The following is an 18,373-nucleotide window of genomic DNA, read 5'->3' as shown; positions in this document are numbered from 1 at the left end:
TCCCAGTGTTTTATGATGATGGCACTCTTTGGGAAGGTCCCAGCCATAGCCTCTGAAATGGGTTAGAGAGGCATGACAGGGGCTAACTGCCGCGCACAGCCATGGGAAATGCTCTCCTCAAGTTGTGTGTGCAGAGTTAAAAAGCGGCATCACGTATGGTATCAAACAGTAATTTTTTAAATTGAAGCTTTTTTTTTTTTTTTAACTTTGTCAAGTGAACATTAAAGCCTCTCTTAAGTGTCTGTCAGTGTTAAAAGGGAGGTGTGTTCTTCAGAAGCACATGTAGCAGCTTCCCAGTATTTTTCTTGGGTTGTTTAGAAGAAACATTCTAAATTTCTAAGAAAATCCATTCCTTCTCGGATTTTGTAGGGAATAGCCTGAACTAGTTTAAGCTGAGGCTCCCTAAACATTACTGGTAGTTTGGTCTCAACTCAGGTATGGCTGTAAGACAAGAGCAAAGCCAGGCATCTGGCAGCTGCTTGGAGCTCAGGGCTCTGCTGTGCCTGCTGTTGTGGGTAGCCCAGCTGCTGCTGCTGGGAGCGCCTGCATTGCTTCCTCTGTGGATTTTCTGCTCCAGGGACTGTGGAAGCTGTTTTTCCTACCAGCCTATCCTCAAATCAAGGCAGTATCCGACTTAAGTGCTGCTCCTGCTGGTAGCATGGCGCTGTGCTAGGAGGGGTGTACTACAGGCAGGTGCCAGAAATAGGAATTTAGGGTCAGTAGCTGGTCAGAAAGCCTCAGATTCATGGAGTGCAGTCAGTGAGGACGTACATGAATACCATGTTGAAAAAATACCTCTTTGCTCACTGCCCTGTGTTGTTTGCTGAACTGGTGTCCAAGCAACTATCCAGAGCAGCAATCCCTCTCTCCACAAAGTCACGGTTACCAGGAGGAGGGTCAAAAGCTGCAATAGCTTGGCCAGGCACAGAGAAAGTAGAGATTAAAAACAATGCCTACGTGCTGTAACTACACATCAGCGTTCTGCAGCTGAGGATCTAGCATGATTCTCAGGCTGGGGATCTGAATGGTAAATGCAGGCAAATCTTCCTCTTTGCCTGAGACTGCATCTGCCTCACAGTGTGCTGTGTTCCCGCACTTCCCCAGCATAAAGGCTTTACTGGGTTGTCGCCGAGGAGTCCTCCATGATTAAACAGCAGCAGATCAAAAAACAGGTGTATTTCCAGTGTCCCTTGATTGGGCTCCCTGCTCTGAGTTTGAGGGTGGTTTTGCTAATATTGTGGTTTGGAAGAACAGGATGGCTGTACAAGAAGAGGATCTTGCCCAGGTATTACAAAATGTGGAGACTAGATCACTTACCAGTCCTCATGGGGACATGACTTACTGAAAAGATTCCTACAGACACCCTTCCCTCATTTCTGTCTTTGCCATAGACTTGGTACGTGACAGCACGTTATGTATGCACACAACATGACATGGTTCTACATAGCCTGTATCGAGTATAGCAAGTTACACAACTTGCTTCTTTTGCATAGATTTTGTTCACCACGCAAAACGTTGTCTCAAGGTGGGAGTGTTGACTACTGCTAATTTGAACTGGCTGGTTGTTTACTTCTTTTTTACCAGGTGACTTTATAAAGATGAGAAAGTTCCCAGAAAATATATAATAATGATTCTATAGTTAAGTCAAACTTTTTAATTACCTAAAGAAGTCAATCACTTTTTCCTCAAGAGACCAAGTAAGAGAAGTGGGATGTATTTTCATGTCTTTGTTGTGCAGAGCCATGGCGATCATGCCCTGTCCAGAGGCAAGGGGAATGTGATCCTGCTCCAACACGAGATTTACATAATTCTTGTTCTCACCAAGTGCAGGCAGGTGCTTTCCCACTGCTTGTTTGCACTTCCACCTCACCTTGGTAGGAGTTCTGGCCACTGGCCAGCTGTCTGTGGTTCCAGGCTGTTTGGGTGAGCTTGAAGGACTGGGGGCAGGCTGCACTGCTGCTGCTAAACTCCAAGCAGTAATAAAACAGTCAGAATCATTGGGGTTAAGAGTAGGTAAGATCCTGAAACTCAGAAACAACTGTAAGTGGGCTATTCCCTGACTTTGTACAACAGTTACATAATGCGTTCTTACTCAGCTGTGTCCTTGGCAGCTTACCCCACTTTTTTGCTGGTTTTGCACAGCAGGAGTAATTCCTGGAGCAGGGAGTGGAGCCCAGCACTCACCACTCCTGTCATGGCTTCAGCCACCAGCTGCGCAGTGAGGCTTGCAGGAGCAGTCATTCTTACTCTGTGGTGTAAATGACCTGTGATGCCAGAGCTGTAGCCCAGAGACACCTCTATCAACCTCTCATTATGAAAGCAGGTATTTGTGGATAATCTTTGTAAAGAAAAAGTTACCATAGTATATAATTTTTATTGTTTTCTGAGGAAGAGTGACTAATTTACTGGTGCCTGAACAATGCAGTCCTTATTCAGGCAAAGCGCTTGTTAAATTTGATGGGTTACTTTACATACGTATTTGTGGAGAATGCAAAAGATTCTCAGCAAGGCTGAGCTTACTTAATGCTACCCTGGGCTATAATAAGAGGATTTACCCATCTGGCACTATCTGTAGGGAGCCAACCCATGCAGTTGTTGTGCCTCTCTGTCACAGCAGTCCTGATGACTTATACACCACGACTTCCTTTAGTTTCTGCCCTGTAGCAGGAGTTTATCATGAGTTAGCATATGTGAAGCAGCATTTGGCCCCAGCAGACTGGAGTTTTATAAAGTTTTGTGAGCCTGGCAGTTTCAGGCTTTACTCCAAATGCTTATGGCTATCTGATCCTGATAGATCTGAGCATTCCCCACTTCATTTTCCTGTTGTTCCATGTTAGAACCTTCCTCTTTGGCAGCATGTCATGAAAACCACCTCCCAAAGAGAGGTGGGGATGTAAGAGGCAGGAGAGACCCTTAACCTAACAATAAAAGGAGATGAGGGAACATATTTCTGGTGTATTTTACAGTAAGTGCTGTAATATGCTCTCAAATAAACCATTTGCTGAACTTTTAGTGGCTTTTGCCCTTGTACACAGATACTTCATTAGCAGTAATTAACTTGACTTCCAATGACCTTTAGGAACTTCTGAGTTCAGCTTTTCCCTGCCTTTGATAGGAGCTGACTTTTTCTGCTACTCCTTTAAAGTAAGCTTTGAAGTGATAAAGACAGCTGAGTGCCATGTCACATCTGTATTCTGAGGAAAGTGACACTGTATCTTCTTGGAGTGCAATGAGGATAACTGCCTGTATTACTTGAGTGGAGTGCTGCTAGTTGAGAAAGGCAGTAATTGATTTTTTGCAGCCAGTCAGAATTTATCTGTCTCTATTCGTTTCAAACCTGTCAGCAACAGGTCATTGGTCATACTGACAGTATTTATATAATTTACAAGATATATAAAATCAGCAGAGCATACTGTCATATGATAAATGCATTCTCTTAATAAGATAAACTACTTACATGAGAGTATCAGAAGAACACCATGCTGGTAGATGAGCTCTCCTGCCTGTTCTGCAGTAGGTGGCTGCTGTAGTGTTAACAATGCTTAACAGGCTGTGCTCACCTCCGAACAAGCACTGCTGAGTGGCAGACCTGTTACCAGGTGCTAGCAATTCCATTAACAACATCCGTGCTTTTTGTCTGATCTAGCATGCTGTGTATCCTTAGTGGCAACTTGCACTGCTTGTAGTGCAAAAGATAATTTAAATCAGCTCTGACTTATGATAGTCTGTTTTCTGTCAGTCTGTCATCATCCATTTTCATCATTACCAGCATTGCAAGTTTCATTTGGGCCACTGGTTATACAAATTCTACTTGCTTTGTAATATTGGACTGTGAAAATCTATCATTGTAAAATTCAGCAGCAAGGAAAGCCTGGGCAAATACATTTTTACTATGGCAGGGCTAGAGGGAGAAAGGACACTTTTGATCTCTCTTTAAATCATTGTTTTAAAGTGCCAAGTGTAGTTTCCTTTCAATCTAGTCCTCAGTGGGACAAGCAGCAGGTGAGTTTGGAAGTCGCGGGTCTTCTCAGTGGCAGCTTGTGGTGGAATAGCCCATCAGGCCACCAGCAGAAGAGAACTTCCTTCCTTTTTCCTTTGAGGCTGCTTCTCAAGAGAGGGGTGTGGGAAAGGGCACTTGCAGGAGATACAAGTAGTAACATCTTAAGAGGTGGCTAAAGGTCCTGGAGGGATGTTGGTGATGTAGTGCTATGCTGTGCCCAGGATTTCTTCTTGCTCTGAAAAACTCTCCTTGAAGTCTATCTGGAAGGCACTTAACTCTGTGCCCTAGCACTCACAAACCCCAGTTGTTCGATGAGGAAGAACAAGCTCTCTGTTGCCTGAAGATGAAAATCGGTCCAGAATATGTAAATATTGTCAAAAGGCAAAGTTCTCTTCTTATTCCTGTCTACATTACTGGTGTGTGGAGCCTTTTCCATGTACACAAATAAATGTCAGGAAGGGGCATCCATTCCATTTTACGTTTATTATGAAAGCGATTTTAACAAAAGTTTTTTTATTACATGCTTCATTTTGAGCTTTGACAGAGAAATCAAAGCTATTAATATACAGAGGCAAAAGGAAGTGTATTTTCTTAAAGGTACATTTACAACAACCTTTTCTACTACAAATCTGACAGTATTGTTAAAGTATTGGTAAGGCTTAGACCACTGTATTTTATTTTCTAAGTATCAAATTTTGTACAGTTATTCACTACCTTTGCTCTAAACTACCATGGTACATTTCATATGCAAATAGCTGTTTGTACATAATTTACATTGGTAATAAAGCTTCCAAGTCCCAGCAGCAACTACAAGCGTTTAGTTCAAAATGTCACTCTTGCCCAGTGAGTCACATGGAGCAAATCAGTACAGGAACCAGTATTACAGTCCAGGTATTCTCCCCCAAAACCTAGTCTACCAGAAATCTCTGCTTAACAGATGACGGACATGATCATAGTGAATTTTATGTAGGTGAAGCTACCACTGACCTCAGTGGCAGTTTTGCCTAAAAAAGGCTCTATGATCTGATCCAGTATGAGGTTTTATCACATCCACTGCTAGCTGGAAGCACAGATATACCCTACATTTCTTTGTCTTTACACTATACTTGGGCATCATCCTTTGGCTTCCCTTTTATTTCTGAGTTTTGTGGTGTTTCTTATCCTAACAATGGAAGAAGAACTAGTACTAACTTTAAAATATGTATTCTTTATATGTTATGAAAATGGTAAGCACTTCAGAATGACACTTGATAGTCACTTCTCTGAAAATCTGCAGGTTAAACTGCCCCAGAAAACTCTTCCTATGATGCCAGTGCGACTGCAGAAATAATTAGAGCAGTAACCTGGAAGGATGAATCTGGCTGCTGACCATATCCACCCCAGTCTCCTGCAGTACCTTTTTCATCATTGTGCTGAGTATCTGCTGCTGTCAATGCCAATTAACGGCCTTTCTAAGGTATAAAACATAGAAAACAATATGTACAAAATAATTTTAATTAAAAAAGAAACAAAAACAAACTCTAAAAAAGATATTTTCACAATCATTAAAATAAAGTTTAATTAAGCAAAGCCACTTCTTTTTCTAGATATTGAGAAATTCAGCTAAAATTGAATTGCAATCGTTTGTATATCTTTAAACTTGTTATCTCTGCTTTCTGAATACAGATGGTTTAAATTATTACATCTAAAGGTACTTCTGTACATTTTACTCTTGTATATTACATATTAATTTTATAGATTAAAAGCTTACTGATGAAAAAGAATAAATAAATGAAAGAACAAACTGGAATTGTATATATTCAGATACTTAGATAACAGGTTTTTGACATTCGGAGTTCATCTCCCAGTCTGTTTCTATTCAGATGAAAAATGTTATGGTAAAACGTGAGACCTCCCTGAATCCAAGTCTCACATTGAGGAATAAGTTCCTGCTACCTTACAGAAATTTCCTTTCTTCTGTGAATTCTTACGGAAGACAACAGTCTCCCCCTCCCTGCCAAGTGCTTACAACAGTCTTGCATCCTAGAAAATGGTTTCATTAAAGTCTCAAAGTACCGAGAGTCTATAGAACTTCTCCAGTTACTACCATCCCTGTCAATCAGTGGTTTTAAACTATGACAAAAATGCACCTACGTGAACTCATAACAGAGGTACAAGTAACTGCGTGTGTTGCTCATTCCCATCACTAGAAAAGGGAAAATCCAGACCCCCAAGGTGGCTCAGAACTTGCCACTGGATTCACTTGTTGAAGATTTTACTACAGCTTCTTTTTTAAGAGCACTCAAAGGTATTTAGAGTCCAGACATGGGAACTGTCACAGAGCAGCTGGGTTTTGCTGGTAAAGACCGTCAGCGGTTCTTATGTAAGAATTAAACCACTGCTTTTGCTCCTGAAATTCGTAACTTGTTATCTGAAAGATTAAAACTGGACTGTTCATAGATAAGACTGACCTGAGAAATCTGGATTGCTTGGGCATGCTTACCAGCAGGCCACAGGGTGGGGTTTGGCTTTCCTCTTTGACTGTTTAATGCATGTAAGCACGTTCCTTGTTCATGTGGCATCATCTTTGCGTTCTGCTTACAGACAGAGGGCTGCAGGTGGGCAGCTGACAACTAAGAATGCAGACTCTGAAAACTCTGTGACCAAGCCTGTATTTTTTTAATCTAGTCTAAAATAATACTAAAACTAAACTAAATCTAGCTTACTAGGTAAGCTAGTTTTAAGTAAGCTTACTTACTTTTAAGTATACCCTAGTATGAAGCTGGCATATAGGAAAGATCAGTCTAAATCTTTAATAGTTATATCGTACTGTGATTTAACTTTATTCTATGGGGGAGGCACAATGAGGAAATACATTTCTTTTGAAAGGTTGGTCTTTAGGTAAAAATCTAATGTTTGCTGGGGAGGGGAAGGCAAGGCAAGAAAATGGGCTGAAAGAAGACTTCAGCAGCTTTAAATCCAGTTTTGGTGAGCAAAATCTTGCTATTGTGGGCAAGGTGCAGGTGGCAAGCCATTGAACACTGAATGCTGATGCTTCCTGTACTCAAAGGACACACACAGGCACTTTGCCCACAGCAATCACACAAGACTTAGGGCTTGATTAGCAACTTCTGATTGCTGCAGTCTCCTAGACCACAGCAGGTGCGCAGGCAGTGATTTGGTGGCACAGGAGAATGTTTAGGGATGATTCACCACCACCTCACTAAAAATAAGTGCAGTATTTAAAGCAGGAGGAGATGCTTAAAATTCTAAGTGCTACAGGTGCAGCTTTTAAGCATACAGGCATTTGCAAATTGAAAATAAAAAGCTCATTTTGTGACGTGGAATTGGGCAATCACAAATAGACACTTCTTCAGCCTTCCTGTAATAACACATAAATGTGCTGTTGCACCTATCCTGCACACAACATGTAATTCTATAAGAGCAGACACAGGGCTGTATTTATTGAATGTTTTTAAATGCAATATTTAATGTTTAGGTTAAAAGCCAAAATTTTCTGCTCTGTGATGCGTTGATTCATTTCACAAAGCTGGTTTTCTTAAAGGCAGCCATATTTCTCCTTTTATGGTTTTTTGATTCCCAAATGTGTCTAGGTCTTCTCCACTGAAGAAGACATTCCTTGTTGTACTGTTGTTTTATAGTAGCAATATGTTGTCTGATTTCTGACAATGAAGGCACCCTACACCTACATTAACAAATGAAGAGCTGAGCTCACCTTCTACTTGGTGACCGCCAGTTTCTGTAACTGTAAATCTAGTGTGAAAGTAAAAGCACTTTTAGCTTTTAGAGCTGGTGTGAAAACTCTGTGATGTTGTACAGATCAGCTGAAGTCAGTTCAGGCAGTCCTATAGACCACCTGTGGTTAATTATTTCGTTAGAAATTTGCACATCCATTTCTATGCAGCACCACAACATTCAGACCTGACTCATTTTCTAAATACATGTGAAATCCCTGTATATTCAGAAACATTTCACTCTGAAGGCCGAATTATTCTCTTTCTTTTACGGCTTTCAGCAACATAAAGTCTGCATTTGCTACAGAAATCCTCAGGTGCCCTGTCCTGACTGTGGAGTCCATGCCCTGACATGGCTCCGAGGAATATGAGCCAACACACACTCTGAGGTTGTCTGTCAGAGTGAACTAACGTGTTGTAAGTCGGGGCAAGTGGTACCAGAGCTAAACGTAGCTGATCCCGCCTGTGTTCACCTCTCACAGCTCTACCAAGGCCCCACTAAGAGGGGCCACGACTGGGACACATCCCTCTTGCAGTCACTATCTGGCACTGGGTTTCTCATGTAGCTAAAGAACCTGGAAAATGTTATGGTGCTGCCAGTGGTTTCAGGATTCGTAAGTCAATGACTTTCAGCCCCACTTCAGAGAGGAGGTTTGTCCAGCTTGGCACCAGTGTCATACAGTGGTATTATGTCCAAATGTGTGGGCTGTTAAGCAAAAATTTTAGCAAGGATTTTACTAAACTCATTGCACAGCATCAGGTTCCAAAGTTCATTTACTAAAGTTTAAAACACTAAAGATCACTGTAAACTATTCAGCAAATGAGGAAGTTATTTTTCTCCCTATCTTTCCTATCTATCTTTTCCTTCATATCTTTCAGTAGAGTGGCTGCATTTCTGACCCATTCTGATCATTCTGAACAACCTATCAGACTTTGAAATACTGTTTGGCTGAAGTAGTTTTATTAGCTATGCACTTTTACATAATTGAATACCTAAAAAGATTGTTGCCTTTTTAATTATTTTCTACGACTAACTCCTGTTAAAGAAAAAAAATAGATATAACTTTCTTTTCGTTCCAGACATGCACTGAGTCTAGGGCTGCTGAGATGTGCTCCTTCAAATGCCCACCTACAGTAACCCATGATGAATATTTAACAAAAATAGTTTCAACATCCTCATAAAAAGTTAGGTTTAACAGCCTTTAACAAAGGACTTTTATGGAGATGTTACATTTTAAAAAGAGGGTTAATATATAAATATATATATACTAAAGAGAAATTTGTCAAAGACCTAAGATCCATGAGTGGAAAAGATGAGTTGTTAGACCCTAAGTTGAAACTGTTCAGGCATAGAAAGAAAAAAACTATACTCTTCAACAGAAAAGGAAAGAAGGCAAGCAAAATTACAAGATGGCTAAGTAGAAAACCTCAACAAAATACTTAAGAAATGGAATATTCAACCACTTGTAGCCAACAGAAACCAGCTTTGTATATTTAAACAGCACTTGCTCAAAGACAAATGCGTAACAAGTTAACCATGACCACCCTTAATGTATGTCTTTGAGAGCATCCAATGGTATGTTAAACTACAGGGTAGATATGCAAAAAACCCCACCAAACCCAGCAGTGAAGCAAAATGGTGTGCTAGTCTCTTTCTGAAAGGATGCTGGCGTGATATTTACTCCATGTAATAAACTTGTAGGATCAAAAGGGAAAATGATATACAAAAGGAAGGGGCTTAAGAGTAAAGAGGCTGAAACAGTAATAAAAAAGGCTACTCTCTTGTTGAAATTACTTCCTGTGCTAGGAAACACAGAATTTATCCTCCTCTCAACCCACCAGTACCTGTCACTCTGTAAGGAAGGCCTGACCACGAGACTAACGCTCTCTTGCAGCCCCTGCAGTGCCCGTGGTTGCAATTCTGTGACAAAAGGGAGTGCCAGGTCTCTGAAGACTGCAGGGCCTGCTCTCATCTGCAAAACTGTGTCCTGTTCACCCCTCACCCCCACAGAGCCTGGGCCTGTGACACAGGTCTGTTCCCAGCATTTCAGAGATGGCAGGTCCAACAGAAATTCCTCCTCCGTGAGCTCCTCTCACATGTGTCATCCTCATGGTTAACTGTTGGCCTGCATGTGAGGGGTGCCCAAAGAAGAGGCAAGAGCTGACCCTTTACGGGACAGCAGGTGCATCTTAACTAATGTTAATTCTCCTGGAATAATGTACGTCAAAAGAGATTGTCCCAGAGTAAACCATTATCCAGTATTACAAAACTCCAAAAGGCTTCAGTTTGTTGTAACCGGAAGCGACAAGCACTTGGAGAAGTCATTTAATCATCTAAGCAAAGTTACAAATAGGTATGGGTAAATAGGGTGAGTGGGATTTAAGATTTAAGCATGAATAATATTTACAGTAACTAAAGATAACATTACTAATGTACCCACAAATAGAAGTATATATTTATATATTTATATATTGTAATTAATTAGATGCTCTATTAACAGAAAGAAAAACAAGACTACTACTGTTGTTCATTTCTCACCTATCCTATTGTAAATGCCTTCAAAGGGACCAACTGGTGTATGGAAATCCAGAGCTAAATCTGTTTCAGTGAAGTAACTGACAGTGGCAAACCTCTGAAGAAGTTTAGAAGAGGACAGATAAAAACATTAGGAGGTCAGGGCATGGAACTCAATCTCATGTAAGTCACAAAACAAAATTATACATCTGTTTCTTTTTTTTTGTTTTTTCCCTTTTGATTTCTACCTGGACAGAGGTTCCACTCAGCCACAAATGAGAGACAGCAAAATTTAGATTGTTTTCTTTTCTTCTAGAGATTCAAATATAAACTTCAAGTGCAATTCAAAATGCAAATATTATTTATACTACATACTTCTTTCTACAACAGAACTTATCTGCAGGTAGTTTAATCCTGTCTGAAGAAGTTCCTTCTTTGCTTGATGAAAGTTATTGTTGATGAAAAAGAAAAAGCTAGAAAGAATACTTTCTGTATCATGTAATTTCAAATGGGAACTGAAGATACACTAGTGCAGACACAAATTTGGATCTTCAACTAGATGTGCTCAAGGATGCATTTTTTTTTTCTTTTGTAGTAAAAATCCCATTCAGAACATTGGCTTTTAACACTTATAAAACATTATAGGTATTCTTCAATATACAATTGAAAACAAAGACTGCAAAAAAGAGCCTTCAAATTAGGAAATGTTTCTACTATGGAGAAAAGACAATATTTGACAGGAATGCAAAAGAACCAAAAATTGACTACCACTGGACTATTTGTATGGTCGTAGAAATCTGGAAACTTTTGATCTCAGTAGCTTTATAAATGATCTTGGAAACATCTCTTTTGACTCTTGTGCTGTGTACTTGAAATAGTTTTGTGGGTGTGCCAGTACATCAAAGAGAGCTTTAATCAGTTTCTTGTCCTGTGGGAGACAACATTTATATTAGATAAAAATAGGGTCTGGATTTAGTGCCTGAACAGCTTTCAACATTAATGAACAACAATCAGGGTTTTTTTGCAAAACTTGATTCTGGGTAAAGCAGTGAGGACAACTACTCCATGTTGCTGTGGAGTTTTATACTGATGAAGCTTTCTGCTGTGTTGGACAGTTTTTTGCAATTAGCATTCCTGGAAGGTCCTGAACTGAGAGGGCAGCAGCTGGGTTAACCACAAACCGGTTGCAAAAGTTAGGCATTAGGATTGCAGACTGCCTCTGGCTGCCCTTCCAGCCTGTTCCATGCTGTAGTCCCTTCCCTCCTCAAACAAGAGAGAAGGTTGGCCTTCAGTGATGATCAGCTCTTCTCCCGTACCTTGGTAAAGCCTTGGTTCAGAGCCTCAGCTGAGCCTGTGCCTGACCATATGTATCCACTGCAGCTGGGACCTCAGCAACCTCAAAGCTCTAGTGAGAGAATACTGACAGGGGAGCTGGCTGTCAATCAGTTCCTGTCCTTCCAAATAGTATATTTACATGGCTGAATTTTGCTACCTGAACAGCCTTTTTTCAATTTGAATTAGTTAATTGTTAGAGGTGGCAGCCCAGCAGCCTTCCTCCACAATTCTCTCCAACGTGTTGCTTGCACCTTTGGAAAACCATTTCACCAGCAGCTTACAATGGGACATTATGGTTATGTCTTGTTGAGGCAGGACAGTGATTTAGGCAAACACATTTTTTAAAGCAGAGGAAATGCTAACTTAATGACTCATTTAAACACATGCCAGAAGGCAGGTCTTCAAACAATAGTTTCTTCATTCTTGGTTGACTAATTTTTCTAACATACAATCATTTTAGCGTACATTTAGTTTAGTTCCTGATTCAGCAAAGGACATAAGCACGTGCTCAGCCCAGCTGAGCTACCGAGTTTGTGCTGCTCCAAATACCAGCATAAACCTCAGAAGACAGAGAATTTAATTTGGGGTCACACTTGAGCTTTAAATATTGTGACCCTGTCAGGGTAATGAGAAGTATCTTGGGAAAATATTTAGTAAAGGGAATTCTTGCTTAGCCTTGGATAAAGCAGAACTTTCTCACCTTTAGAATTTCTTGATGATTTTCTGATGCATATAATCGTCCATCTCGAACTATGTCTTCTATTAGTTGTTGGTAATCCTCTGAAAAATAAAGATCAGCTGAGTGCCAGTTTGTGACATCCTTTGGAAGGGTAATAGCCAGACATTAGCTTGACCTCCTCTTCAAGACAGAGTGGAAAAATTTAGTATCCAGTTAATTATTCAGTGTCTCTCAAGCTGCTGTAGTCTAATCTAAACACACTAAAATTTTGTACTGCTTTAGAACAGTAATTTTGAATTATCCATATAAATACTAACTTAGCCCCAGAAAACTATTCCCTTTAGATAATGTTCTATTATCTGCATTCTGGAGATGAAGAAACAGGACCAGGGATATGAAATAACTGTCAGAGGTTATATGTGAAGCCAGCAGTACAGCTACAAGCAGATTCAGATTTCTGCCCTGAGAACAGCTCTTATTTTGATTCCAGAATGACCAACTTCATCCATGTTTTCTCATCATTCACAAAATTTCACTGGTGTTTGGAAAAGAGAAGGACTAACTAACAGCTGCCAAAGGTATCACGGAAAAGTCCTTGTTTCATTAGAATGGAAATCATCCCGAAGTCCAAAATACACAGTTTAATACATAATCTATGTGACAAACCAGAATGTTTTAAAATGTGGATTTATAAAAGTGGTCACTGAAAGGATATTTCTTTTTGCATCTTTTTTTTTTCCTCAGTTGGACTTGTGATTTTATTAATTTATAATTTTCAAAACTGGCTGTGCTACCAATAGGACTTTATGAAGGGACTTCCCAAAATGCACAGCAAATGCTATTCTCATTACGCATATGATAAATGTAAATTAAAAGAGTCTCATTTAATTCAGTGGCATAAGGATTAAGCTTAAAGAATTCTGTGTAACGTGCTGTCCATCCTTAAGTATTAGAAAAAGTAATAAAAATGAGAGTAGGTATTATTTCAAAGTCTTTGCAACTGATTTTAAAGTAATTCAGAGTAGACTGAGTTACATCAATTTTTTCCTCATTACTCTCTCCCTGTAATCAGTGTATCAGACGTTCTACAGGACAATTTTCTGTAACTCAGATACAATGCAAAGGTGGAAAACAATGCCAGTCTCACCATCGTAAGTCACGTAGGGGACCTGAAACCCTTTGCCACTGTTTCCTTCATTTGACTTGAACTGAATCCAGAGTTTCCTCGATCTTGAGGTAAATGCAATAGGTCTCTCATAAGTCTGACATGTTTCATATGTAGTAATCGAAGTAGGAGAAGCTAGAAAGAAGGTTAAATAAAGAAATGTTCTTTATAAAATAACTTTTTGCACCCTTCTTGAGAGGTGACAAGTGTCAAATTGACACAACACTTCTCAGCTGACACTGCTGAAAGCAGAAGTTTCTTGTGATAGAAGGGATAGAAGACTCTTGGAGATTCAGCAACAGATCACTAGCAGCTGGATGCCTGAACAGGACTGAAAAAGGAGTGCCTCTCATTGGTGCCTTATATTCAGAAATTGTTGAATTAACTTCCTAAAGACACAACACATCTCCCACTCCTCGTAAAATTGGGAAAACTTTGGATTTCCTGTGGGTGTCAGGTGTACCAACCTGTGACACTGCCCAGATTTAGCAGTAACTGCAGTGTACATATACTTGCAAAGGCTATGTTAGAGCACAGCTTGTACAGATGACTGGAGATAGCTCTCCCAATATAACTTAGCATAGCTTTGTTGACTTTGAGAATGGCAGTGATTTATCCCATGTCATAACTGGGCCAGACAGAAGCCCATTAACTGCTCTGTGATTCAGCCAAGACACTTGAATAATTAATATAAATCTGTTAATTGTTATTGGTACAGTGTTCTAACTTGCTGTACCAGTTCATTCAACAATCCTTTTAAAAACACTGGATAAATGAAGAGTTCTCCCTTCAGTATGAACTTTCCACTCAGCCAGTGGGCAGTAAATATTTGTATCAATCACCCATGTCTGGAAACTTACCACTTTTTCTCATTACTAAAACGTCACCACATTCATCTTCAATTGGGAGAAATATCTCAGGTACTACGATGAGTATCCTCCTCTTTGGGGGTGGGTTTATATTCCAAATGCATTCAACATTAGCTGGGTAGTCTCCAGGATAGTTGGGTGATTCAATGTAGCCAGTATAATCACCAAGTTCTCCTCCACAGTGCTGGTCTGTGGAGAAACATGAATTAGCATTTGTTTTAGCCCATTAGCTAATTTGAGGTGTTCTTCTAGATCTGTCAAGAGCAAATCTAAACTCCTCCTTGTGGCTTTAGAAATGCATACATTCTCCAACTGCCTCTCTTGTTTAGCATGGAAAGCCTTTAAAGGAATACTTGATCTGCAGGGCTGTTCCAACTGATTTGCAAAACCTTAATCTCCAGTGTATAAACTGATTCAACACGTCATCCAGGCTCCTTAACACTTAAGAAATGAACACAGGTAAGTGAATATGATACAACTGTGGAGGTGCTCACAGAGTGGTTATCACTGAGACCATGCTGAAATGCAGAAGGTATTCTGGTTTAACTTCACTTGGTTTTTAAGCTGATTTAGCTGAATGAATGTGATGATCTTAATAGGCAACCTTATCGTAATTAAAGATTTGTCTTGCTTTATTTTAGATTAAACCAGTTAATAAAGAATCTCCACTGATGGCTCAGTTTCAGTTTCTGAGTTTTCAAATCTCCTATTGAATTTGCCACAGAAGCCTGATTCAGGAAGTTATTTAAGCTTGAGCTCTCCAGACCTAGTCACCATATAGAACTAGATACATGTTCAAATATCTTGCTTAATCCAAGCCTCAAAGATCATGCAAGATCAGAAACTGGCTTGCAAACAGGGAGTATCTAAGACAGCAAAGTGACAAGGTAGTTTTATTTTATAGGAAAATAATCAAACTCCTTCAAATTCCTCACAAATAGCTAATTTATTCAAATTACATTAGAAATGATGAAGGGCTTCAAAGACACATAACAAATAATCAGAATAAAAACTTGTGACAGACTTGCACATGAATAGTTTGTTTAGATGATACTACCTAATTATTATAGACACTTTCTCTTAAATTAACATGGTAGAGATGAAAGAAAATTTCTTGTCTAAAAGAATCAGTCATTCACACAAGATCAAATAAAACTGCACTGGAATCTTTGGGGATGTTTAAAATGGTAATTGAAGATAGGAGGCTGAGTACTGCAGAAATGCCTGCGAGAAGATTTCACTGTCATAAGTGATTAGCTGGCAGTTGCAGTATGCATGACCATCTCTCCCAGTATTTTATAATTATTACAAAATGGCAGTTACTCTGATAGAAGATACTGTGCTCTGCAGAGACACTGAGGAATATGCATCATTGCAAGATCACTTACAGGATCTGGGAACCCAAAAGTTCTGTACCTTTTAACTTGTAGCTGGCACTCTGCCAAATTACATTAATGCTCAACCAGTCATATGCATCAGGCGGTACTTTCCCAGGCTTTTTTCTCATTGTTTTCCCAATTTTTACTATTCCTTCTGACAGTAGATGAATGCTAACTAGGAATTAGAGAATTGAAGTCCAGCCTGACAGCTGGAACCTTCAAGCTGCAGTTCAGATCTGAAGATGTGCTTCATCTCACAACTCATATAAAAGTAACTTACTTTTGCAGTGTGTAACATTAGTGGAACCATCAAAATCTGTACTTGTGTTCCCAGGGCAGGTGATACAGTAGTTTTGACCAAACTCGGGCTGGTATGTTCCCACAGGGCATCGGATACATCTGTGAGTTGTGGAGTTGTAGTAGTGCCCAGGAGAACAGTGAACTGTAAGGTATGAGGTGTGTTATTTTCAGAAAGTAGCGAACTTCAGTGCAGAGAAAACTTTACCCTGGATATATCTCATGGTCCCAGTTCTGCGATATACTTATTAGGCCAGAAAAGGCAAAAAAGACAACAGCTCCCTGTGCTTCACGTTACAAAGGTTCTTCTAACTAAATTATGTTCCAAAGACTAGAGCTAAACCCTTACGAACTAGTAACGCATGCTATATTTGTCTCTCACTGTATTTAATACAGTGGTCTCCAATGAGTTTGTAATAAATGGGAGCTGATACATATCTGCCTCAGCAATAAAAATGCCTTTCACACCAGTGGGAGAGATGTTTCCATCAGTGTCTGTTTGCCAGGGCCAGCATGTCATTCCAGTAACTACACCAACATAATGTGTTTGAGCAAATTCCTACTTCAGCCTTTGCACTGGCAGTTGACATTATGGAACACGTAATGTGTTCCATGCTTACAGTTTCTAGGCCATTAATAATCAGTCCTTAACTTCGTATCACTTGTGTAGTGTTTAGTTTTTCTCATCTGATAAATAAAAATATACAGGATGTGAAGGCTAAAGCATTATCTAATGCAAGTTTGTCTTATTTCTTGCCATGGAGTGGGGCTGATTGACTCACCAGTTGTCATGCTGACCCTGTACCTGCCCATGGTAATTCCAAAGAAAGCCATAAAGCCAGTTCAGTCTCTGCAACCCCGGAAGATCATTCCTAGTTGACAGATTTCTTGACCATTTAATTTACTTACACACTGTGTTTTTACATGCAGTGACTATGTTTGTTTTGGAACCTTTCAAAGCCCCTTGGCATTGAAGATTACAAACAAAAGGGCAAGCAGCAGGAATATGAATTGTGGAAAGATTTCAAATTCACCTTTGGTTTCACAGTCTTGAAAGGAAACAGCACCTTCATACTTGGTCACAAGCCCACCGCCACATGGAAAGCAGAGGGTCCTTCCTGGTTCAGGCTGGTATGTACCAAGAGGACAGACTCTACAAGGTTTAAAACCATCTGAGGAATAGTGCCCAGGAGAACACTGCCCTAGAAATTGAAAATGATTGTCTGTATCAGTGAGCCAACTTTTCTGGACAAAGTATAAAACCCACCAGTAGTTAGCAAAGCTTCCTTTAACTTAAACACATGACAGCAAGACACCCGCAGATCAAATTCTAATCTTACCTGCTGGTTTTGTATTCTTCCTGTAGCTGCTTCCTAAAAACAGCACCAGTAAATACCACTGGTAGCTCTTTGCTACCTATGTTTCTGTTTGCCCTTTTTTTTTTCTTTTTAGGATGGGCTTTATAAAGATGTTACAACTTTGTATTTTCACCAAGGCTTTCATCTGAGAATTTCAAAGCACTTTGTAGGAAAAAATGAAATTTTGCACCATATCTGTGAAGCAAGTAATTGGTTTTTTGTATCTCCATTTTATAGATATAGAAGCAGTAGATCATGGGATTTACCAGACTGGGTGGGACCAGTCCAGCACCCTGTCTATGAGAATAGCTGACATCAGCAGCTTTCCAGGTAGCTGTGAAAACTAGTGCTTGTCAGAAGCTCTGGTCTGTGTAAAGCAAAGCACTTTGTGAATGAGTCTACTGACAGATACAACCTAGTTTCCAAATTTGCTCTCCAGGCAGTTTCTGATAGGCATTTGTTTGACTTGGTTCTTGCTAGCTTGAGTACTTTACTCCCTGACAACCTACCTGAGAATCAGGATGTCAAGTTTTCAAGATTATGGCATTAATGCCTATCTTCATATCACTCCAGCCTGGGAGACCAGCACTTTGAGATGTTTGGTGTTCCCCAAGGTTGCCTAATCCCAACAGTTTGTGCTTTAGCTTCCCTGAGAATTGAACTGCAGGTGGAAACAACTGGCTTGAAAACCCGAAAGTTCTGAGAGCTATAGGTGGGGTGGGGTGTCTTAAGAACACTGGTAACTTGCTGGGAAATAAATGCTGGGGCATCCAGTATCTGGGGTACTTGCCACTTCAGATGAACTAGAACTCCTGAGCAAAAGCAAAGTTCAAGTTCTGTTCCCACAAAAAGGTCAAACTGCTATGGACACCTTTGGAATTTAGTTGCACTTCCATCCCAGCTCACTGGAATATGACTGTACAAGCTGGTTGTTGTGACACAGTCCTCTGAGAAATATTATGATATTGATTTGAAGACAATTCTGCTATTGTTTTTGTAGCAAGACTGATCCACCTGGTTTGGTACAGTTTGTGACTGGACT

The 18,373-nt window shown here is 40.0% G+C and overlaps 1 protein-coding gene across 2 annotated transcripts in view; it reads right to left on the bottom strand.

The window, feature by feature from the left end:
- Window positions 1-4,464: 4,464 nt before the first annotated feature.
- Window positions 4,465-18,373, bottom strand: part of SCUBE1 (signal peptide, CUB domain and EGF like domain containing 1) — a 209,196-nt gene continuing 195,287 nt past the window's right edge. For both annotated transcript variants that reach the window (XM_030480118.1, XM_030480117.1), the window contains 6 exons: window positions 17,008-17,175; window positions 15,957-16,118; window positions 14,289-14,486; window positions 13,411-13,563; window positions 12,285-12,364; window positions 4,465-11,177 (listed from right to left, as the gene is read on the bottom strand). In XM_030480118.1, the coding sequence (XP_030335978.1) occupies window positions 11,025-11,177; window positions 12,285-12,364; window positions 13,411-13,563; window positions 14,289-14,486; window positions 15,957-16,118; window positions 17,008-17,175 (914 nt within the window). In that variant the 3' untranslated portion in view covers window positions 4,465-11,024. The remainder of the gene's footprint in view (window positions 11,178-12,284; window positions 12,365-13,410; window positions 13,564-14,288; window positions 14,487-15,956; window positions 16,119-17,007; window positions 17,176-18,373) is intronic.

This window comes from Strigops habroptila, chromosome 3, assembly GCF_004027225.2.
Source record: "Strigops habroptila isolate Jane chromosome 3, bStrHab1.2.pri, whole genome shotgun sequence".
NCBI classification, from domain to species: Eukaryota; Metazoa; Chordata; class Aves; order Psittaciformes; family Psittacidae; genus Strigops; species Strigops habroptila.
Note: the sequence above shows the minus strand (reverse complement) of the source record. Positions and strands in the feature narration are given on the sequence as shown.